This window comes from Neovison vison, chromosome 13, assembly GCF_020171115.1.
Source record: "Neovison vison isolate M4711 chromosome 13, ASM_NN_V1, whole genome shotgun sequence".
Taxonomy (NCBI): Eukaryota; Metazoa; Chordata; class Mammalia; order Carnivora; family Mustelidae; genus Neogale; species Neogale vison.
The window spans coordinates 1061506-1084979 of record NC_058103.1 but is presented as its reverse complement, the minus strand read 5'-3'; the positions used below and the strand labels follow the sequence as shown (position 1 = coordinate 1084979).

Below are 23474 nucleotides of genomic sequence, written 5' to 3'. Positions count from 1 at the left end.
GTGGCCACAGCCCCACGGCCGATGGGCGGCCCTGACGCGAACCCGCGTCCCCTTGCTGCACTCCCCGTCCGCTGGGGCTCCCGGCTGTGGCGCCGCCTGCCCCTCGCCTACAGGGACGGGGACACACGGAGCCCCCCGCGACGCGGCTCCCTGGCAGGCACGCTCCCTCCCCGGCCGGCCGGACGCTCCTGCTCTCGTCCACACGCCCGCACGGTGCGGCACTGGCAGGACCAGTGCCCTGTCCTCGGTCCCACACAGCCCAGCCCCACGAGGGGTGGGAGCCGCCTGGGGGGCGGCCAGGCCGGCTGGGCTGGAGACGGGACCGTGCGTCGTGTGGGGACCCAGCAGCAGAGGCCCGTGCGGGTCGCACACAGGGACGGAGCCCGGCTCCCGGTTCCCGCCACGTCCGGGAGGTCAGGCCTGGGACAGGGTCCTTGAGCAGACGGGACGAGCCGGAGACGCCGGGTCCCACCGCACGGCCCCCTTCCCCGGCACGTCCCCTGGCAGGCCTGCACGCACCCAGGCCTTTCCCACAGGCCCTGGACACACGCGGCACCCGAGGAGCACTTCGGGACAGAAGCCTGCACGGCAGCGCGGTTCCGTAGGATCAAATATACACGTTTATTGGAAGGCGACACGCGGGTACACTGCACAGGCCGAGTCTTTGAGCTGGAAGCGGGGCGGGGGGAGATCTAAGGACACGCTGACGGGCTCCGCGGGCTGCCCACCCCGGGTCCACGTCCCGGGCCTCTGAAGGTCTCCGCGGGCCGGTCATTTCACCTGCGGACGACAGACGGCGTGAGGTGTTTTCCCGCTGCCCTGGGCTGGCTGCCCCCGCCCCCTCCTGCCCCGGCCCTGCCGTCACCTTGAACAGCGTCACCGTGGTGCTGTAGAAGACGCTGAGGAGGAAGAGGACAATGAAGGTGGACGTCACGGTGTTCAGGTTCTCGAAGTCTTCCTCCTCAGCGCTCACCTCTCCCTCTGCAGGGAACACAGCACAGAGGGTCAGGCCACGCGGCAGGGAGGCCCGGCCCCAGAGCTGCCCTTGGGCCTCAGCGAGGCTGCCCCTGGGGGTCCGGGCGGGGCAGGGGCAGTAGGAGTGGGTGTGCGTGGCTCCTGACTGGTCCCACAGTCTCCTCGGCACTTGCTTTGGGGGCCGAGGGCTCCTGGGCTCAGTCGGGAGACATCGAAGCCAGGCGTGAGCTGGGCCCTGGGAGCCCGAGACGGGGGTCAGGCGGAGGCAGAACGCGCAGAGCAAGGCCGACCCGAGCACCCTGTGTGGGAGCCGTGGCGGGGCAGAGAGCACAGCAGAGCAACACAGGCGCAGGGGTGTGGCTGGGCAGCAGTGGGGGTTGGGGGCACACTGCCAGGGCTGCCCGGGGGCGGGGGGAGAGCCAGGGAGCAGGGCCTTCTGCCGGCTCTGGTCTGGAGGGGGTGCTTTGCCCCTGGCCGCTGAGGCTGGAGAGCCTGGCAGTGGGGACCTGGCGTGTGTCTGGGTCCGAGGGGGAACCGCCTCATTTCCTAGTGAGACTCCCACTCGCTGTCTCTCGGTCTTGGAGGGCGTGGCCCCTGGGAGACCCCGTGTGGGGTCTGGCCAGCTGTCTGCACTGCCAGGCCTCGGGGACCGAGGGCTCAGATAGAACCCTGAGGCTCCAGGGAGGGCGAGCCTGGCGTGGACTACGTGGACAGGCTGAGGACTCTCAACAGGGTCTGGAGCCCACTGGGCCCTTTGGGGCATCTGCAGCTCAGGTTCCCAAGGTCCGGTGTGCAGGGAGGGTCTCGGAGGCAGCCCAGAGGGGCCCGTGCTGCTGTGGTAGAGGGGGTCCCACTCGGACCCTTGCCCCTTCCCGCCCACCAGGTCTGTACCCCTCACGCCTGCTCCTGGGGCCTCATTTCCCACTATTTCCAGGGCTGGGTGTTTGCAGGGGCTCTCCACTCAGACCAGGCCCTCTGCAGTCCCCCCTGCAAGGAGAAGCCTCCAGGGACAGCCTCCCTGCCTCTGGGGCTGATGACCAGGCCTTGGGGCTTTGTCAGAAGCAGCCGGCCCCGTTCACCTGTGGGCACTGCCACAGGGGTTCTGCCACCTTCAAGAGCCTGGGCACGGACATGGGCAGGGACTTCCCTTGGCCCTAGGCCTGGGAATGGTGGCTGCAGCTGGAGTCCAGACCTTCAAGCTGAGACAGAGGGACAAGCAGAGCTTGGGCAGGAGCCCGCAGAGAGTGACACGGCGGGACAGGCCAGCAGTTCCTGACCGAGGGACCCCGGGTGTGCACGGGCTGGCACCTGCGTGTGCAGGTGTGTATACGTGTGCACACGTGTGTGTGTCTGTGTCTGCCTGTACGTGCAGACGTGTGTCCCTGTGTGTGACTGTGTGTGCACGTGTCTGTGCGTGTCCGCGTGTGGATGAGCGAGTGCGTGTGTGCGCCCGTGTGCGGCTGTGTGTGCGTGTGTATAAACGAGGGTGTGCGTCTCTATGTGTCCACGCGTGTGGGTGTGCGTGTGCACATGTCCGTGTGTCTACATGCAGGTGCGTCCATGTCGGCATCCGCACGCGTGCATCATGTCTGTGTGTTGCACACTCGTGGTCGTGGGAGCAGCTACAGGAGCGGTGAGCGTGGCCTCGGTCTGCAAGGAGCACAGGGACTTCCAGAGGCTGGGCTGGGGACGGGGATGGTGCTGGGGGCTGGGTGGGGGCTGGGTGGGGCGGGGACAGCAGGGCTGTGGCCCCGGCAGGTGAGAGCATCGCTTACTCAGGAGGAGTGTCTTTTGAATGGATGTTTTTATTTCTGATTTTGATAAAAGGTCACACGTTGCCCCGTTGACAAGGTTAGTGGACACACACACACACACACACAGCGAGGGGTCAGCCAGGGGCCGCGGATCCGCCGGCCGGGATCCAGCGGCCCAGCGGTCAGTAGCAGGTGCCGGCCGTGTCGGACAAGACGAGGGACACGTTGTAGAGGGTGGGTTTACCGGTGGACTTGTCCACGCTTCTCTCGGTCACCATGTGGGGCAGGGCCTCATGGCCCACGACACAGGTGTAGGGCTCCCCGGCGCTCCAGTCCTCTTCGCTCACGGTCAGGGTGCTGTGCACAAAGTAGAGGCCGGGGGCTTGGGGCTCGGGCGTCGGAGCACTGGTCACGTAGGTGTTGGGGGGCACGGGCTGCCCCTTCTGCAGCCATTGCACAAACACGTCTGGGGGGGAGAAGCCCGTCACCAGGCAGGTGACCGAGGCTGACTCCCGCAGGCTCAGCTGCTCCCGGCTTGGCGGCAGGACGTACACAGACGGCACGTGCTTGGGGACCCCTGTGGGAGGAAAGACGGGGTGAGCTCGGGCCGGGGCCGCTGGGGAGAGACCCCCAGGGGCCACGGGAGAGTCCCGCGGCAGAGGGGGCAGGGGCCCTACCTTTGGGCCTGGAGATGGTCTTCTTCAGTGGCGAGGGCAGGTCCGTGTGGGTCACCGTGCAGGTGAACCGCTCCCCCGACTCCCAGTCCTCCACGCAGACCGTGGCCTCCCCCATGGCGCTGAAGGTGATGTTGGGGTGGCTCTCAGAGATGTTGGTGTGCGTTTTCAGAGGCTCGCCATTCTGGCGGGTCCAGGTGATGGTCAGGCTGTCGTAGGTGCCCAGGTCTGTGACCAGGCAGGACAGCTTGGCCGACTTGGTGAGGAAGATGCTGGCAAAGGAGGGTGCGATGGTGAAGACTCTGATGCCCACGGCTGCGTCTAGGGCAGGGGAGAGTTTGTGTCAGCGACCGGCCGGGCAGAGGCGGGCACCGTCACCAAAGAGCACGGGATCGCTGAGCCGCCCTGAGCCCCAGGGGCCCACGGGAGAGGAACGCTGGGCCCCTGCCTCCCAGCCCTTGGCCGCTCCGGGAAGCCAAGGCTCGGGGAGTGGCCGGCCTCAGCGGACGCCCCGCACGCGAGGGACCCCACGCCCGAGGGGCCGCCCCGGGGCCGAGCACTCACTGGAGGTGCACACTGAGGACACGTTCCTCTCGGAGGTCACGCCGCTGTGCTCCACTTGGCAGGTGAACACGCTCTGGCTGAGCCAGGCGCTCTCGGTGATGGTCAGCGAGCTGAGCACTCTGTAGGTCACTGTCCCGGACACTTTCCCGTCGGCCTCCACCTTGCCAGTGTCGATGCCGGACGCGAGCGGCTTTCCGTCACGAAACCAGGACACGGAGATCTGCTTGGGGCTGAAGCCCCTGGCCTGGCACAGGAGCTGGGACGTGCGCTGGCCGTCGCCAGAGAAGGCATCGCGGGGCGGAATGAAGACGGTCACGTTGGGGGGCACTTCCACGGCCGCTGCTGGGAGGGGACCAGGCGTCAGCCCCCTGGCCTCCCCTGCCCACCCAGCCGCGGGAGGAGGGCCCGGCTCTCACCTGGGACGGGCACTTTCACGGATTTGTTACCCTTGGTGTGCTTGACCTTGCATGTGAGGTAGTCCTCGGAGCTCTGGAGGACGTCGACGGAGGGCAGGAGCACCTGAGAGGTGGCCACATACTTGCCCTCTCTCAGAACCGAAGGGAAGTACTTGACGTCCTGGCGGCCGACCTCACTGTCGTTCTTGTAGGTCCAGGAGAAGGTGATGGTGTTGGGCAGGAAGTCCCCGGCCAGACAGCCCATGGCCACCAGGGTCTCATCGGACTGGAGACTCTCACAGGTGATGAGGGGGAAGAGGTTTGGAGGGGATGGGTTCTCTGAGGACCACAGAGGGACAGGAGGTGAGTGACAAGGTGTCTTCTCCCCACACTCCGCCAGGCCAGCCCCGTGGCCCCCTCATCCCACTGCCACAAGGGCTGGCCTCACAGCCTTCCCAGCCTTGACCGACGGGGCAGCGGGCGGCTGGGCTGAGGCCAAGTCCAGCCGCGAAGGGGAGGTTCAACGCCCCCCACCCAGCTGCAGAAGCCGAGCTCTGGACTTGTGGGAAGCTGGGGTCTCCGCGGCCTCGAGAGCACTCTGGTACCCTGGCTCCCGGCTCCGCATGGCTGGGCCAGCGCTGCTTTCCCTCCGAGACACTGGAGCCAGACTGCTGTGCTCAGCCCCAAGCCCCATGAGCCGTCTGTGATGCAGACAGCATGGAGGGGAGCCCCCTGGCCAGTGCGGCTAGGGTCGGGGACGGTGAGTATGTGACAACTTGGACCCGCATGTGGCTCATTGCAGGCGAATCCAGCCCAAACTAGGACATCAAGCTCCTCTGGGCCAAGACTGCTCAGCCAGTCCACTTTGGCTGGACCAGCTCAGTGACCCTGTTTAATCAACTCAATGCACCCAGCCTGGTCCAGCTCCGCCACCTCAGCTCAGCCCAGATCAGCTCAGCCCAGCCCAGCCCAGCCCAGTCCAGCCCAGCTCAGCTCAGCCCAGCCCAGCTCAGTCCAGCTCAGAGCAGCTCAGTCCAGCCCAGCCCAGCCCAGCCCAGTCCAGCCCAGCTCAGCTCAGCCCAGCTCAGCTCAGCTCAGTCCAGCCCAGCTCAGTCCAGCTCAGCTCAGCCCAGCCCAGCTCAGCCCAGCTCAGCTCAGCTCAGTCCAGCTCAGCCCAGCTCAGCTCAGCTCAGTCCAGCTCAGCTCAGCCCAGCCCAGCTCAGTCCAGCTCAGCTCAGCCCAGTCCAGCCCAGCTCAGCTCAGCCCAGCTCAGCCCAGCTCAGTCCAGCCCAGCTCAGCCCAGCCCAGCTCAGCTTAGTCCAGCTCAGCTCAGCCCAGCCCAGCTCAGTCCAGCTCAGCTCAGCCCAGCCCAGCTCAGCCCAGCTCAGCCCAGCTCAGCTCAGCCCAGCCCAGCTCAGTCCAGCTCAGCTCAGCCCAGTCCAGCCCAGCTCAGCTCAGCCCAGCTCAGCCCAGCTCAGTCCAGCTCAGCCCAGCTCAGCCCAGTCCAGCCCAGCCCAGCTCAGTCCAGCTCAGAGCAGCTCAGTCCAGCTCAGCCCAGCCCAGCCCAGTCCAGTCCAGCTCAGCTCAGCCCAGCCCAGCTCAGACCAGCTCAGTCCAGCTCAGCTCAGCCCAGCCCAGCTCAGCCCAGCCCAGCCCAGCTCAGCTCAGCTCAGCCCAGCTCAGCCCAGCCCAGCTCAGCTCAGCTCAGCTCAGTCCAGCTCAGCTCAGCCAGCCCAGCTCAGTCCAGCTCAGCCCAGCTCAGCCCAGCCCAGCCCAGCTCAGTCCAGCTCAGCTCAGCCCAGCCCAGCTCAGTCCAGCTCAGCTCAGCCCAGCTCAGCCCAGCCCAGCTCAGCCCAGCTCAGCCCAGCCCAGCTCAGCTCAGCTCAGCTCAGTCCAGCTCAGCTCAGCCAGCCCAGCTCAGTCCAGCTCAGCCCAGCTCAGCCCAGCCCAGCCCAGCTCAGTCCAGCTCAGCTCAGCCCAGCCCAGCTCAGCCCAGCTCAGCGCAGCTCAGCTCAGCCCAGCCCAGCTCAGTCCAGCTCAGTCCAGCTCAGCTCAGCCCAGCCCAGCTCAGCCCAGCTCAGCTCAGCTCAGTCCAGCTCAGCTCAGCCCAGCCCAGCTCAGTCCAGCTCAGCTCAGCCCAGTCCAGCCCAGCTCAGCTCAGCCCAGCTCAGTCCAGCTCAGCTCAGCCCAGTCCAGCTCAGCCCAGCTCAGCTCAGCTCAGTCCAGCTCAGCCCAGCTCAGTCCAGCTCAGCTCAGCCCAGCCCAGCTCAGCCCAGCTCAGCTCAGCTCAGTCCAGCTCAGCTCAGCCCAGTCCAGCCCAGCTCAGCTCAGCCCAGCTCAGTCCAGCTCAGCTCAGCCCAGTCCAGCCCAGCTCAGCTCAGCCCAGCTCAGCCCAGCCCAGCTCAGCCCAGCCCAGCTCAGCTCAGCTCAGTCCAGCTCAGTCCAGCTCAGCTCAGCCCAGCCCAGCTCAGCCCAGCTCAGCTCAGCTCAGTCCAGCTCAGCTCAGCCCAGCCCAGCTCAGTCCAGCTCAGCTCAGCCCAGTCCAGCCCAGCTCAGCTCAGCCCAGCTCAGTCCAGCTCAGCTCAGCCCAGTCCAGCTCAGCCCAGCTCAGCTCAGCTCAGTCCAGCTCAGCCCAGCTCAGTCCAGCTCAGCTCAGCCCAGCCCAGCTCAGCCCAGCTCAGCTCAGCTCAGTCCAGCTCAGCTCAGCCCAGTCCAGCCCAGCTCAGCTCAGCCCAGCTCAGTCCAGCTCAGCTCAGCCCAGTCCAGCCCAGCTCAGCTCAGCCCAGCTCAGCCCAGCCCAGCTCAGCCCAGCCCAGCTCAGCTCAGCTCAGTCCAGCTCAGCTCAGCCCAGCCCAGCTCAGTCCAGCTCAGCTCAGCCCAGTCCAGCCCAGCTCAGCTCAGCCCAGCTCAGCCCAGCTCAGTCCAGCCCAGCTCAGCCCAGCCCAGCTCAGCTTAGTCCAGCTCAGCCCAGCCCAGCCCAGCTCAGTCCAGCTCAGCTCAGCCCAGCCCAGCTCAGCCCAGCCCAGCCCAGCCCAGCTCAGCTCAGCCCAGCCCAGCTCAGCTCAGCTCAGTCCAGCTCAGCTCAGCCCAGCCCAGCTCAGTCCAGCTCAGCCCAGCTCAGTCCAGCTCAGCCCAGCTCAGCCCAGTCCAGCCCAGCTCAGCTCAGTCCAGCTCAGCTCAGCCCAGCTCAGCCCAGCCCAGCTCAGCTCAGTCCAGCCCAGCTCAGCCCAGCCCAGCTCAGTCCAGCTCAGCCCAGCCCAGCCCAGTCCAGTCCAGCTCAGCTCAGCCCAGCCCAGCTCAGCTCAGCCCAGCCCAGCTCAGTCCAGCTCAGCTCAGCCCAGTCCAGTCCAGCTCAGCTCAGCCCAGCCCAGCTCAGTCCAGCTCAGCCCAGCTCAGCCCAGCTCAGCCCAGTCCAGCCCAGCCCAGCTCAGTCCAGCCCAGCCCAGCTCAGCCCAGCTCAGTCCAGCTCAGTCCAGCTCAGCCCAGCTCAGCTCAACCCAGCTCAGCCCAGAAGTGGCAGTTCAATTTGGCTTAGTGAAGCCAGATTGGCCGCTTTGGCCAGCCCAGTGTAGTCCTGGGTCCCGCAGTCCCGGAAAAGTCCGGTCCCGGGACGGGCTAGAAAAGTTCGGAGCTCCGGATCTGCGTGCTTCCTGCTAAAGCCAGCTCACCCAGGAGTCCGATCCTGATGGGCCTGGCTCTGGGTCTGCACCTTCTGGTGCTTCGCCCTGCCTGTTCCACGGTTGTGTGTCCTTGTGGATTTTCCACTAGGACCCCCTATTTGGTTGTGACCCCAGGCTGAGCCGGCTCTTGGTGCCCAAGCACTGGCAGTCACTCCGTCAGTGTCCTGGGTAAAACGCTTCCTGGCCAGTTAAGATTCACTAGGACACGTTGCAAGGATGGAGGAGGGCTCACTGTCCGCGGTGGAAAGCTGTGTCCCTGCTCCCGAGCAGGGCGTGCTGCTTCTGGGCTGAGAGAGGGGCGCCCGGCCTGCACCCTCCTGGGCACTTGCCTGAGCTGACCTCCTGCCTTCAGAGTCTAAAGTAGGCCCCCCACTTTAGCCAAGTTCCCTCTAAATAAAAATCATCATTACATAGGGCCAGAAACAAGTCTTCGCTGAATCTACACTTCTCGTTCTGCTCTGTCAGAAATCCCCTCCCAGCGGTGGCCGTGGCCCCACACCAGGGCCGCGTTCACAACCAAAAGTCTAAGTGGGACTGCCGAGCCGTAGCGATCCACAGCCAAGAAGCCTCGGGCAGCCCTTGCAGCTGTGTCCGTAGGACACCGCTCTTCCTTTAGAGAAAGTCAGGCGGAGAGCTGGGACCCATACACATGAACCTCATTGTTTCACTGAGCCCACACTGAAGACTGAGTCTCACCCCCAGAAGCCAAAACAGGAAATACGAGCTTCTCTCTTACCAGCTGGGCTCCCTGGTCACTGTGGGGGTCTTGGGAGAATTCCTCCAAATCCATGAAAATCGGGTGGTTGATGCACAGGCGGTTGGCCTGGCGGCAGAAGCCACGAGTGCCTGCCCCAGCCACGGCGGGCCCGGGGAGACCCCCAGCCACGGCGGGCCGGGGGGCCCCATCGGCGCGGGAGCCCGGCACAGTTCCTTTCTGATCCGAGACCTGACGGGGCTTCCTCTTAGTCCAGCAAGAACGCGCTTCCCTGAAACCACTCAGGACAATCACTCGTTTCCTCTAAAATGTGTCCCCAAAGGAATGCTTGAAAACAGGTCTGCGAACAGGCTGCCGGGAAGGTCACCTCCTCAGGGTACCTGGGTGCCTCTCCCTCACAAAGAGAAAGTCTTAGAACATGGACACAGAGTTCGCAAAACCCTGCCTCGGGGCACCGGAGGGCGGTTTGGGGTCAACGACCAGGAGCCACTGATTCAGAAAACCCAACAGGAACAGGAACGCGCTGCAAACCGTCCCTGAGACCAGCTGAAGGTCCTCAACGTCTTACTTTGGAAATGAGTGTAATTCAGACGTTGGTGAGCCAAGACCGAGAGATTAAATTCGGAAAGTCAGAAAAGGAAGCCTCTGGGCTCCTGCCAGCCTCTCGGCTTATTTTAGAAAATGCAAATCACGCAGGTGTTGTTTTGCAGGAGGCCCCACTGGCCCCTGGGACTGGGCAAAACCACCCGAAAACCACTTCTGCTAACCACAAACTATGAATTTGCAAGTGTGTTTTCTTGCTTCCTAAAATAGACGGTCCCAGAGACCTGCTTCCTGCCACCTGCCCCGGCCCGGCCCTGCCCCCACCGACGCGGCCCGCAGCTTCCTGAATCGCTGAATTAAACAAAAAATAAACTTCATTGATCATCGTCAAAACTCAGGTGTGGCGGGGGCCGCCTTCTCGCATCGACTCCAGAAAGATAAGATTCTGGCAGGTTAATGGCCTGATACCACTAAAAAGTCTAAGACACTTGAAAATCTCTGACATTTTAAAGTCACCGTTGTTTAGCGATTTCTCTCCGGAGAAAAGAAACCCTTCAAGGATGTCCTGCCCTTCCATGCTGAGAGCGCATACGCTTAGCAGGGACAAGCCACGCTCCCCTGGGGGCCGACCGTGCAGAGCCCAGCTCCCTGGGCCCCAGACCTGCCCCTCAGTGTCCCTCCCCGCCAGGACGGCTCTGTCCCAGACCAGGAATCCTAAACAGCCTAGCCCCGAGCCGCACTCCTGGTTCCCAGCACAGTCTCCCACTACCCGTAGCCCTCCCCTCTCCTGCACACACAGCCGGCCGTGCACGTTCCTAGCTGACCCCAGGACCCACAGTGGCCGGCCCAGCCTCCAGCCCCCTCTTCAGCGGCTCAGGGCCTGCACAGGGCCTGCCGGCAGGATTCTAAGTTTTAGAACGGCACTGGAAAATCAAGAGGCGCGGAAGTCCCCAGATCACCTGGTCCTCGTCCCCTCCCGGCCAGCCTGCCCCTGGGGGGCCTGTCCCAAGGACCGGCCATCGGTGCTCAGAAAACCCCACAGAAAGGAGCAGAAAATAAAGGCCATCGCAGGCCAGTCTTACCTGAGGACACGGTGACCGAGGTCCCCTGGCCCCAGTAGTCCATACCGTAGTAGTCACAGTGGTGAATTCGCCGTCTGCACCCCACCAAAACCCCGGGGGCCTGGCCCGGCCTCGCCCTGACTCAGAGGCTGGCACAGTCTCTGGACCCCACAGAAGCCAATCATCCAAGTCACCCCCCATTGCCCCCTGAGACCCCAGAGAAGCCCAGGCACTGCGCACCTGGGCCGCCCGGCTACAAGCCCCTAACTGGGACTCCGAGGTCCAATCTGCCCCAAGGGCCACAGCCGCAGAGACCCCGATTCCACTGATCGCACCACAGTCACCGTGGGCCCCAAGACCAGCCAAAGGAGCCGCCTTGGCTCTGAGTGCAGCCGTCCTCAGGGCACGGTGGTCACCAGGCCCCCGTTCCTGTCCCCGTCCTGGCCTGCAGAAACCCCAACAGCCTGATCCCCCCGAGTGCGGCCAAAGTGGGGAGGCTGAGGACCCACCTGAGGACACGGTGACCAGGGTCCCCTGGCCCCAGTAGTCAAGCCAGTTGTCACAATGTGACAATTGTGCAGGAAATCCGGACAAGAAGTCCGGCCTGGCAGACCCTCAGACCTCAAACCCCAGCCGGTGGGGCCGACAGGGCAGCCCAGGAGGCAAGGGAGGCTGAGTGCCAGGATGGCGGGTTACCGCCGGCCGCCGGCCCCTTCCCTTCCCCTGGTCCTCCCAGATCCCAGACCCAGACAGCCTCATTTTCTCCCCCAAATGCAGCAAAAAGCCCCAGAGAGAGAGAGGAGAGAAGGGCTGGAAGGACTCACCGGAGGAGACGGTGACCAGGGTCCCCTGGCCCCAGTAGTCAAAGTAGTCACATTGCCAAAGGCCCCGTCAGGGGGTGTACAAAAACCTCGGCCCCGCCTGGCTGCCCAGCCACAGTGGACGCACCCCAGACGCGGAGCCTGCTCTGCCAGCCCCGCTCCCCACCCCACAGAGAGGCCCCCCAGAGTCGCAGAGGCAGCCCTCACTAGACTGGGCCCCACAGACCCCGGGGGTCTTGGGAACCTTCAGCTCCGGGGCTGGAACGAAGGGCCAGAGGGAAGCCGTCTTACCTGAGGACACGGGGGCCAGAGTCCCCTGGCCCCAGGAACCAAAAGCGTCGCACAGGGACACAGTCCCTGCTTCTCCCCCAATAGAAACCCTCCCGGCTTGCACCGTCCACCTCGGAGCCCGAGGACGCAGCCCACGCCGCCGGCTCCCCTGCCCCCAGATGGACCCCCAGGGCCAGAGCGAGGCAGGGAGGGTTGCAGTTACCTGAGGAGACGGTCACCAGGGTGCCCTGGCCCCAGACGTCCAAGTAGTCATGGCCACACTGGTGCAGCTGCCCAGCCCCTGCTCACAGAAAGCAGGCCCCACGCTTCCCTTCCCACCAACGCCCGAGCCCCGGGGCGTCTGTCTGCCTGGCCCTCAGCTCGGTTGCCACCCAGGGGCTCTGCCAGCTCTGAGTCCAGTCCCCACGGGGCTGGGACCTAGTGGGGACCTTGCGGTCCCGCAGGGCCCCAGGCTGGACCTTGGGCTCAGAGCTGCGGCCGGCCCCAGGTGCCTGGCCCTGTGCCCACAGAGCTGCTGCCACGGAGACTCACCGGAGGAGACGGTGACCAGGGAGCCTTGGCCCCAGTAAACCAAATCCCAGGAGCACAGTCTCTGCCCAGCTGCGCCTCCCAGACAAAGACCCACTTGACCTCCTAGTGCCCCTGACACCCCTCCCCTCCCCCGTGGAGACAGCAGCTCGCCCTGAGGGTGGGTAGCAGACGCAGCCGAGGGGACGGTGACCGGTGCGCACCGGCCCCAGGGGCCCGAGTAAGCATCTGCACAGTGCGCCGGGCTGTGCTGGGTCCCACAGAACCCCCCGCCCAGCCAAGGTCCCCAGGGAGCCGCAGGGGCCGGAAAGCCTGCTGTCTGCTGGAGGAATGGCCCGCCCTGTGCCCCCGCCCTGTGCCCCCGCACCGTCCCTCCTGCCCCCCGAGCGCTGGGCCTGCATTTGATGTCCCCCAGGCACCACTTGCGTTGGTCCTGAGGTCACGGTCTCCCCGCACAGCCTTGCGAGAGCCGTCACTATTCGGGGCCCAGGGTGGCGCGCCCTGCCCGGCCCCGACCAAGCTCCCATCCCCTCCCCTGGAATCCAGGCTGCTGCGCACACCACGCCTCCTCCAGCCTGTCGATGACCCAGGCCGTCCCCGTGGTCACGTCCTGTCCCCTTGCAAAGTCCCTTTGCCTTGTGAGGTGGCTAAGTACCCCTCCCCCAGGTTTCCTGGGCTGCCCCCCTGCCCCTGGCGGGTGTGCTGGGACCCGAGGGCCCCCTCCGCTGCTGGAGTGCTCCCCTGCGGGGTTTCTGTAGGGTTGTGAATCACTGTGGCCCCAGTTAGCACTGTGGTTCCTGGCTCAGCCAAAAGCCCAAGGACCCTACGGGAGGAGGGGGAGGGGGGAACCACAGACCCCCGTCCTCCGGCCGTTCCTGACTCAGCGGCAAACAAGTGGCCAGCAGTAACAATAACAGAATATTAGAGGCCTTCCTGTGTCTGTTTTCCTTTTATCTTTCAGAAATAAGAGTAGACCCAGGGCCGTGCCACAGGCCACCTGCCTCCGAGACACGTGGTCTGGGAAGGTCGCCGGCTGCCGCAGGCAGGGCCACACAGAGGTCCGAGGCCAATCCCCAGTTGGGCGCCGGGGGGCCTGCCTGAGGCTTAGCCGATGAGGCCACCTTCCCTCTGGCCACATCTGTGGACCCAAGGGCAGCTCCCTTGGGAACTCTGCCCATTCACTGTCCCCATGAACAGGCTGCTGGGCCCAGGGCTGTGCCGGTTGGCCGGAGCTGTGGGGCCTGGAGGAGGGTTCCCAGCTCTGCACGTCCGTGGCTGGGGGCGGGCTCAGGGGGCAGGGCACGACGGTCCACGGGGCCGTGTCTCCCCCTGCGGGGCTGCTCTCCCCTGACCGCATGTGTCAGACCTGGGCTGGGTGCTGGGACCCACAGGTTCACCGGCTGTGGCCTTCAGGGGGGCGGAGACCCACACGGGCTCCCACAGCCGGCGTGAGAGTGGCAGATGCGCGGATGCAGGGGCAACGGCTAGGGGCAGGGATGCGGCCGGGGGCAGGGAGGGACTGATGACGCCCTGGGGCTCGCTGGTGGAGCGGGTGGGTGAAGAGGGTGTTGGAAGTCTGTGTGTGAGTGCGTGCGTGTGTGTGTGTGTGTGTGTGTGATTCCAGGCAGAGGGACAGCCGAGGCCAAGACCACAGGCTGGCGGTGTGTCTGGAGAGGCGGCCACGTGGCTCGGATTCCAACCTGTGCCATGTGCCCCTCGAAGAGGCTTGTGTCTGGGCCTGGTTTAGAGTCTCTTTCTGGAAAGTTCTGTCTACTATGGTGTGGAGGATGGGTCTAGGCCGGCCTGGGGGCACCAGGAGCAGGAGGTCTGGGAGGGTTAAGGAGCCCTTGGGGTGGCAGGTCTGTCACGGGGGCTCCTGTGGGACGGGTGGGGAGCAGGGGTTAGGGAGAGCAGGGCAGACTGTCTGAGGTGGCCTCCCAGGATTGGGGACCAAGGTGCCTGATCTTGGGGAAAAGGGGAGAAGCTGGGGAGTGTCATGCAGGGGCAGTGAGGGGTGCAGCTGGTCACGTCAGCCTCCGGCAGGTGGACACGAGGTGCTGGGGAGGCCCCGCCATGATGCTGGGGCTCAGGACCTCTCCAGGCATGGTTGGACGCCAGCCCATGCACAGTATCTGGGTCTGGGGCGGGGAGGGAGAAGCCTGAGTTCACCGTGGGGGTGCCCTGTGTAAGGGCAGGCTAGCACAATGGCCCCGAGTTACCTGTGGAGGGTGCAGGTGGGGAAGGAGAGGCAGGGTGAGGTGGGGAGAGCAGCGGTCTGTCCCTGGGAGGAGGTGCTCCTGTAGCCTGCGTGAGGCAGGCCCTGGGGACCTGGGGCTGGGGGCAGGACCTGGGGCTGGGGGCAGGACCTGGGGCTGGGGGCAGGGCAGGTCGAGGAGAGGTCACAGCCTGTGGTCCCTCCCCACCCCCATGCCTGGGCCTCCAGAGCCTGCCCTCCAGGGCCCAAGGAGGAGGGGCTCCCCCGCCCCCACTCGCTGGGGACTCGCCCTGGGCCCGCTGTCTCCTCGAAGGGTAAGGTGTGCTCTGGCCCTTCAGAAAGCACCTGCTCTGGGTTTCTGGGCCGTCAGCTCCTGGCTGGGGGAAGGAAGGTGCCTTCCTTGCCCTGCAGCCCTGTTCTTCCAGCTCCCAGGCCCAGTCCCGTGCCTGCCTCTTCACCACGGCAGAGACCCAGTCAGGCCGCAGCACTTTCTGGCCTGCAGAGGACCCGGCCCAGCTCCTGCGGGCCAGCGAGTCCTATTGGGCCCCCGTGGAGGATAAGACCTAACCTTGGCAGAGCTCAGGGCCTTCCACAGAGACCTCCGACTTGCCATCCCTAGTTCTTTCTGGAGATGCTGTGTGGAGTCTGGGTCAGGGCAGCCATTCTGGGTCCAGAGCCTGTAAGCCACGGGTCTGGCCGTGCTCGTACCCAGGCTGGGCTGTGCAGCATCCCGTGGGCCAGTTCTGGGAGCCTGCCCCTGCCCTCCAGGGAAAGGACATGGGGGTTACAGGTGTGCGCCCCAGCAAGTGCCAGTGTGGTATCTGGATCAGTGTAACGGGGCGGCTGGGACTGGGGTCAGTGGTGGGCATTCCAGCCTCTGCCCACAGCTACAGGCGCCCGGGGCCCTACCCGTCCCAGAACGATGACTGGGACGGTGACTCGCTTACTTAGCTGCCCTGAATACGACTCGGAGGCGAGCTGAATTCTAAACCCCTGTGATAGGTGGGGAGGGCACTCTGTCGGTCAGGACATGTCCAGGCAATCGCTTCTGAAAATGACTGGTGAGCTAGGAGTGGCTAGTGTGGGGCCTTGAGGTCCTTCCAGGCCTGCGGTGCTGCCATGTTTCGGGGAGCTAATCACACTCCTGGGTGATGCACCCCTAAAATCGGGCACAGTGGTAGACCAGATGGCCGGAATGCAGGTGCGCTCTGGCAAGTTCTGGGAGCGTTCGTCACAGTCCTGGGGAGAAGCTTCCTATCTGAGACTTGACGTCTGATGGCCTCTGCCATGCGGAGCTGGTTCCTGAGCACGTGACTCCAGAAGGGAGGTCCTAAAGGACAAAACCACAAGAGGAACATCTTCTTGCTTCATCTCTCAGGCTGGAAAGAACAAGTCCTTGCTGTTGCCGACAGACCAGCAGTTGTGAGAAGCCACCAAAAGGAATAGAGAGGAATAAGGAACAGGATTGCCCTCCTCTGAGACCCTATGACATGAGCAAAAAGGAGTAAAACCCAGAAAAATAGGTGGGAGCTTACAAACAAATGTGCAGAACAACGGGAGGGCACCAAGTCCTGGTCTGGAAAGAACAGAAGACCCAGTGGATCCTGGCCAGTCCCCCCGATCCCTGCAGCCCAGACAGGTGGTGGTTAACAAAGCTGTGAGAAGGCAGCTCATATGTCGCCACATGCCTGAGAGAAGGGACTGGCCGGGGCGGTCATCATGCTCTATGGGACAGAGCACCTTCAGTGCACACGACAAAGGGTTGACAATGGGGTAGACAGGGCTGACGTTGGACTCCTCACTGAGTGCAGAGTCAGGACGGGAACTTACCCAGCCAGTGAGGGTATGCGGTATTGGGCAGGTATCTCTGTGAAGGCCATTCCTTCATGGCAGGGGAGGGGCTGCCCCCGTCACTGGCACCTGAAGCAGGAGGGATGGGCAGGGGTTAACGTGCATTCATTGCCATTCTGGCTTTTTGTACAAGAAGGGAAGCCCCAGGTTCTTCAGCAGCTCCTTGTCCAGAGTGAATCCTGTGTCCATCTTGGGCCTCCCTGCTGCTCCCGTCCCCTGGAGCTGGGAGGACTCGCATTTCGCTGGGGGTTAGGGACCATACACTGCTGGACAGACACCTCACATCCACCTGCTGTCTGGCTAGCATGAGACAGCGGCTTTTCCTCCTTCTCCTCCTCCTTCTCTTCTTCTCTTTCTTCTTTTTACTATTTAAGACTTTTATTAATGGGTGCTTGCTGTTTGTTGACTTTTTTGAAAAAATCAAGTTGTAAACTTTTATTCCAAATTAAAAATGAAGTTCTTGGAACGTGGACAAAATGGTGGAGAAGTAGGAGATGCTGTTTCAACCAGTCCCCTAAAGTGAGCTAATTATCTACCAAAGAACTCTGATCACCCATGGAATCAGCCTGAGAAGTAGGATTATACGCGTCTGGATCTCTACGGGGGCAGAAGACGCCAGTGGGCAGGTAAAGCGGAGTGGGAACGTCGGACTGATATCGGAAGACAACCAAAAGGGGGAGGGAGCCACCAGAGGTGACCCACTGGAAAGTAATACCCCAGTGCGAGAGCGCCCTGCGCCTGGGGACCAGCATTAACTCGGAGTCTGGTTGAAAGCACTCCAAAAGAGCAAAGGATCTTAAGGGGAAATTGGTGCACACAGGGCAGTTAGGGACAGGGACTTAAGCCCACCGACCCAGGATGGCTACCTGGTGCTGAGCCAGAGAGAGTGCAGTGAAGAAGCCAGGTCTGGTCCCTGAGCCACCAGCACACGTGAGAGCGTCTGGGTGACGGCTGGGTGACGGAGTCTGCTGTGGACACCAGCCATGCTCTCTAGAACCACAGCTTTTTGCACGCTGAGTAAGCGCTGCACTGCCAGGGTCTGAGTCACGCTCCACCCCCTCCCCCGAGAGAGGTCCCTGTGGACACTAGCCGGTGCTCTCGGTGCTCTCGAGGACCAGGCAAGAGTCTGAACACTCCACCCGGGCCATTGTGAAAATCTCAGCGCGCTCTCTCTGGTTGGGACCTCTCTGGTGGTCTGCACCTGCCCAGACAGCCACGGCAGAGGCAGCCGCTGGAAGCCAGCTCTCTGGACTAGTACTTTTTCTGGTTTTGCTAACACCGGGGTACAAAGGGGAGCTCCTGTGACCCCTGAGACTGTGACTGGGGACCTGCTCTGCCAGCAGCAGGGGGGGGAATGTATGTGCTCTGGAGCACCCAGAGGGGAGCAGGTGAGGCTTCTCTCTGAGATGGAGGTCTGGCTGCAGTTTGCTTTCCTCTAGACCTCCAAAGAACCACCAAAAACTGCCAAGGGGAGAAAAACAAAAAACAAAACCCAAAAAACCCCCAGAGAACAAAAGCCTGAAAAACCGGTTTCCTCAGAGACCACCCCCTTCATGGGGGCAGGAGGACTCAACTCTAGCAAGACTCCCCGAAAAACCATGCGGTGGGGCCCTCCCCCAGAAAGCCAGCCAAAAAGCCACCAAAAAAAAAAAAAAAAACCAAAAAAACCCCCAAACTAACAAAAAGCAAAGAACAAGAGGACAAGCACCACTACTTCATAGATACAACTTTTATCTTAAATTCATTCCCACTAATCTCATTCTTTTTAATTTTTAAATAATTTTTAACCTATTTACCATCACAATGAGATGCTCAGTACAACAAATTCATAATAACCTTTTAACTTGGATGTTTTTGATATATATTCCTGTTTATCTTTTGCTTTTCTATTTTTTTAAATATTCACATAGAGATAAGCTTCAAAGTAATCCTCTTTCCCCAATCAACGGTACCCCTGTGTATAAACCAGTTTTAATCCCCCCTTATTTCGGGAAACTTGAGTCCTTTAACAAAGATATCAAGATACACCCAGGAAGAATCAAAATAACCGTCCTCGCCCACACTGAGAATTTATAACCACTCTCCCATCTTTTTCCTCTGTCAGTGTTTCTGTGTATTTGTTTTTGTTCTGGTTGTATATAAATCTATACTTGGGGTTCATTTTGGCTGGGTACTATTTTTTCTTGTCATTTACTTTTGTTGGCCTTTTTGTTTGACGTTTATTTTTGTATACTTTATAAATCTTACTTTTGAGGCCCATTCTGGCTGGGTCTTCTCTTTTATTTTTCCTTTTTCTTTTCTCCTGTGTCTCTTTCTCTCTCTCTCTCTCTATTTTTCTTTTTTATTTCTTTTTGGTGGGGACTCCCGATTGCTCAGAAGCATTCCAGGGTGCACCATGCCTGGATCATGGTTGATATATTCCACTACACATCCCCTCAACCACTTCTCACCAAAATGACTCGGAGGAGGAATGCCCAACAGAGGAACAATTCAGACAGTGCCCTCTCCATCAGAGCTACTGGATATGGATGAACAGTACGTCAGAAAGGGAAATCAGGGTAACAATTATCCAGGCGATGGCTAGGGTGGAGAAAGCCTTTGATGACAAAATGGAATTGATGAGGGCAGAAGTGAAAGCCACGAGGGAAGGTGTTAACAATGCTCTCAGTGAGAACAAATTCTCCATGAAAATTCCCAATTTGGGGAATGGAATTAGCATCCGTGTTCTAGAGGCAGAAAGGTCTCCCCCCAAGATCAAAGAATCTAGAAAGAACTCAAGATACCAAATTGTGAACATGAGGAATCATAATTGTAGACAGGATCTCTTGAAAGCAGCTAGGGGAAAGAGATTCCTTAGGTACAGAGGAAGGACCATCAGAATAACGTCAGACCTGTCCACAGAGACCTGGCAAGCCAGAAAGGGCTGGAAAGATATATTCAGGACACTAAATGAGAAGAACATGCAGCCAAGAATACTTTATCCAGCAAGACTGACATTCAAAATGGATGGAGACATAAAGAGCTCCCAAAACCAGCAAGGCTTAAAAGAGTATGTGACCACCAAGCTGACACTTCAGGAAATATTAAGGGGGGGTTCTATAAAAGAGGAAAAATCCTAAGAATATCATTGAACAGAAATATATGGAGACAATCTATAAAAACAAGGACTTCACAGGTAACACGATGTCAGTGAAAACGTATCTCTCAACAATCACTCTCAATGTGAATGGCCTAAATGCGCCCCAACATGGCACAGGGTTGCAGACTGGATAAAACGACAGGACCCATCCATATGCTGTCTACAAGAGATCCATTTCGAACCTAAGGATACATCCAGACTGAAAGTGAAGGGATGGAGAAGCATCTTTCATGAAAATGGGCCTCAAAGGAGGCTGGGATAGTGATTCTCATATCAGATAAATTAGATTTTAAACTAAAGACTGTAGTCAGAGATACAGAAGGACACTACATCATTCTTAAGGGGACTATCCACCAAGATGATCTAACAATTGCAAATATCTATGTCCCCAATATGGGAGCAGCCAAACACATAAGACAACTGCTAATCAAGATAAAGGGTCATATTGATATAAATACATTAACAGTAGGAGATCTTAACATGCCACTCTCAATAATAGACAGATCATCGAAGCAGAAAATCAATACAGAAACAAGAGCATTGAATGACACATTGGACCAGATGGACCTCATAGATATATACAGAACATTCCACCCTAAAACAACAGAATACTCATTCTTCTCAGGTGCACACGGAAACTTCTCCAGAATAGACCACATACTGGGTCACAAATCAGGACTCAACCGATACCAAAAGACCGAGACTATTCCCTGCACATTCTCAGATCACATTGCTTTGAAACTGGAGCTTAATCACAAGGAAAATTAGGAAGGAACTCAAACACCTGGAAGCTAAAGACCACCTTGAATAAGAATGCTTGGATCATTAAATTGAAATAATCGTCAAAAAGGACTTTCTTTTATAAATGCTCAGTTTAGTCTTTGGTGATTAAATTATATATGCCTGTTAGTGCAAACAAAAAGTCTTTCATTATATATCAAAAATTGATCTGTCAGGTGTGTTTTATCTCTGCATTTCCTAAAGGATATCGTTGACATTTATTAATGAATTTAATAATTAATGAAGTCCAAAAAAAAAAAAAAAGAATGCTTGAATCAACCAGGAAATCAAAGAACTTAAACAATTCATGGAAACCAATGAGAATGAAGACACATTGGTCCAAAACCTATGGGATACAGCAAAGATGGTCCTAAAGGGGAAATACATAGCCATCCAAACCTCCCTCAAAAAAAAAAGAAAAATCCAGAATACACCATCTGTCTTTACATCTTAAGAATCAACAACAAATTAAGCCAACTCCACACACAAGAAGAGAAATAATCAAGATTAGAGCAGAGATCAATGAGGTAGAAACCAGAGATACAGTAGAATGTATCAATGAAACTAGAAGCTGGTTTTTTGAAAGAATCAATAAGATTGATAAACCATTGGCCACACTAATCCAAAAGAAAAGTGAGAAAGCCCAAATTAATAAAATTATGAATGAAAAGGGAGAGATAACAACTAACACCAAGGAAATAGAAACAATTATCAGAAATTATTATCAACAGTTATATGCCAATAAATTAAGCAACCTAGATGAAATGGATGCATTCCTGGAAAACTATATACTTCAAAAGTTGAACCAGGAAGAAGTTGACTACATGAATAGATTGATATCTAGTAACGAGATTGAAGCAGTGATGAAAAACCTCCCAAAAAACAAGAGCCCAGGACCTGACAGATTCCCTGGGGGAATTATACCAAACTTTCAAAAAGAAAAACACCTATTCTCCTGAAGCTGTTTCAAAAAACTGAAGCACAAGGAAAATTCCAGAATCCTTTTATGAAGCCAGCATTACCCTGATCCCCAAATCAGGCAAAGTCCCCACCAAAAAGGAGAATTTCAGACCAATATCCCTGATGAATATGGATGCTAAGATTCTCAACAAGATCCTAGCCAACAGGATCCAACACCACATTAAAAAGATTATCCACCATGATCAGGTGGGATTCATCCCTGGGCTACAAGGATGGTTCAACATTCACAAATCAATCAATGTGATAGAACAAATTAAGAAGAGAGAAGAACCACATCGTCCTCTCAATTGATGCAGAAAAAGCATTGGACAAAATCCAGCATCGGTTCCTGATTAAAACGCTTCAAAGTATAGGGATAGAGGGAACATTCCTGAACCTCATCAAATCTATCTATGAAAGACCCACAGCAAATATCATCCTCAATGGGAAAAAGCTTGCAGCCATCCCATTGAGATCAGGAACACGACAAGGATGTCCACTCTCCACTCTTGTTCAACATAGTATTAGAAGTCCTAGCAACAGCAATCAGACAACAGAGAGAAATAAAAGGTATCCAAATTGGCAATGAAGAAGTCAAACTCTCTCTCTTCGCAGATGACATGATTCTTTATATGGAAAACCCAAAAGACTCCACCCCCAAACTACTAGAACTCATACAGCAATTCAGCAACGTGGCAGGATACAAAGTCAATGTACAGAAATCAGTGGCTTTCTTATACACTGACAATGAAAATACAGAAAGGGAAATTAGAGAATTGATTACATTTACTGTAGAATCAAGAACCACAAGATACTGGGGAATAAACCTAATTAAAGAGGTAAAGGATCTGTACTCGAGAATGGTCGAGTTTCATTCTTCTACATATAGCTGTCCAGTTTTCCCAGCACCATTTATTGAAGAGACTCTCTTTTTTCCACTGTATATTTTTTCCTGTTTTGTCGAAGATTAATTGACCATAGAGTTGAGGGTCCATATCAGGGCTCTCTACTCTGTTCCACTGGTCTATGTGTCTGTTTTTATGCCAGTACCATGCTGTCTTGGTGATCACAGCTTTGTAATAAAGCTTGAAATCAGGTAAGGTGATGCCGCCAGCTTTATTTTTGTTTTTCAACATTTCCTTAGCGATTCGGGGTCTCTTCTGATTCCATACAAATTTTAGGATTATTTGCTCCAGCTCTTTGAAGAATGCCGGTGGAATTTTGATCGGAATGGCATTAAAAGTATAGATTGCTCTAGGCAGTATAGACATTTTAACAATGTTTATTCTTCCGATCCAAGAGCATGGAATGGTCTTCCATCTTTTTGTGTCTTCTTCAATTTCTTTCATGAGTGTTCTATAGTTCCTCAAGTATAGATCCTTTACCTCTTTAGTTAGGTTTATTCCCAGGTATCTTATGGTTCTTGGTGCTATAGTAAATGGAATCGATTCTCTAATTTCCCTTTCTGTATTTTCATTGTTAGTGTATAAGAAAGCCACTGATTTCTGCACATTGACTTTGTATCCTGCCACGTTGCTGAATTGCTGTATGAGTTCTAGTAGTTTGGGGGTGGAGTCTTTTGGGTTTTCCATATAAAGAATCATGTCATCTGCGAAGAGAGAGAGTTTGACTTCTTCATTACCAATTTGGATACCTTTTATTTCTCTCTGTTGTCTGATTGCTGTTGCTAGGACTTCTAATACTATGTTGAACAAGAGTGGTGAAAGTGACCATTCTCTTACACCGTACTGGGTGTGGTGAAAAAATAATGAATACTGTTTTTCTGAAAATAAATAAATTGGGGAAAAAATAAATAAATAAATAAATAAATCTTCAAAAAAAAAAAAAAAGGATCCTTACTCGAGGAACTACAGAACACTCATGAAAGAAATTGAAGAACACAAAAAGATGGAAGACCATTCCATGCTCTTGGATCGGAAGAATAAACATCGTTAAAATGTCTATACTGTCTAGAGCAATCTATACTTTCAATGCCATTCTGATCAAAATTCCACCAGCATTTTTCAAAGAGCTGGAGCAAACAATCCTAACATTTGTATAGAATCAGAAGAGACCCCGAATTGCTAAGGAAATGTTGAAAAAGAAAAACAAAACTGGCGGCATCACATTGCCTGATTTCAAGCTTTACTACAAAGCTGTGATACCCAAGACAGCATGGTACTGGCATAAAAACAGACACATAGACCAGTGGAACAGAGTAGAGAGCCTAGGTATGGACCCTCAACTCTACGGTCAAATAATCTTCGACAAAGCAGGAAAAAATATACAGTGGAAAAGACAGTTTCTTCAATAAATGGGAATATTGGACAGCTATATGTAGAAGAATGAAACTCGACCATTCTCTTACACCGTACACAAAGATAAACTCAAAATGGATAAAAGACCTCAGCGTGAGACAGGAATCCATCAGAATCCTAGAAGAGAACATAGGCAGTAATCTCTTCGATATCAGCCACAGCAATTTCTTTCAAGATATGTCTCCAAAGGCAAAGGAGACAAAAGCAAAA

General features: G+C 57.3%; 2 gene segments (V, D, J or C); both read right to left on the bottom strand.

Annotated features, from left to right (window-relative positions):
• The window catches only part of LOC122893824, a 248194-nt gene that overhangs the window by 55504 nt on the left and 169216 nt on the right, over positions 1-23474 (bottom strand). The window contains 1 exon segment of the C gene segment in view: positions 11186-11231. Coding sequence covers positions 11186-11231 — 46 coding nt within the window.
• The window catches only part of LOC122893823, a 121549-nt gene continuing 98672 nt past the window's right edge, over positions 598-23474 (bottom strand). The window contains 7 exon segments of the C gene segment in view: positions 598-780; positions 866-981; positions 2974-3306; positions 3407-3724; positions 3968-4309; positions 4384-4701; positions 10383-10433. Coding sequence covers positions 772-780; positions 866-981; positions 2974-3306; positions 3407-3724; positions 3968-4309; positions 4384-4701; positions 10383-10433 — 1487 coding nt within the window.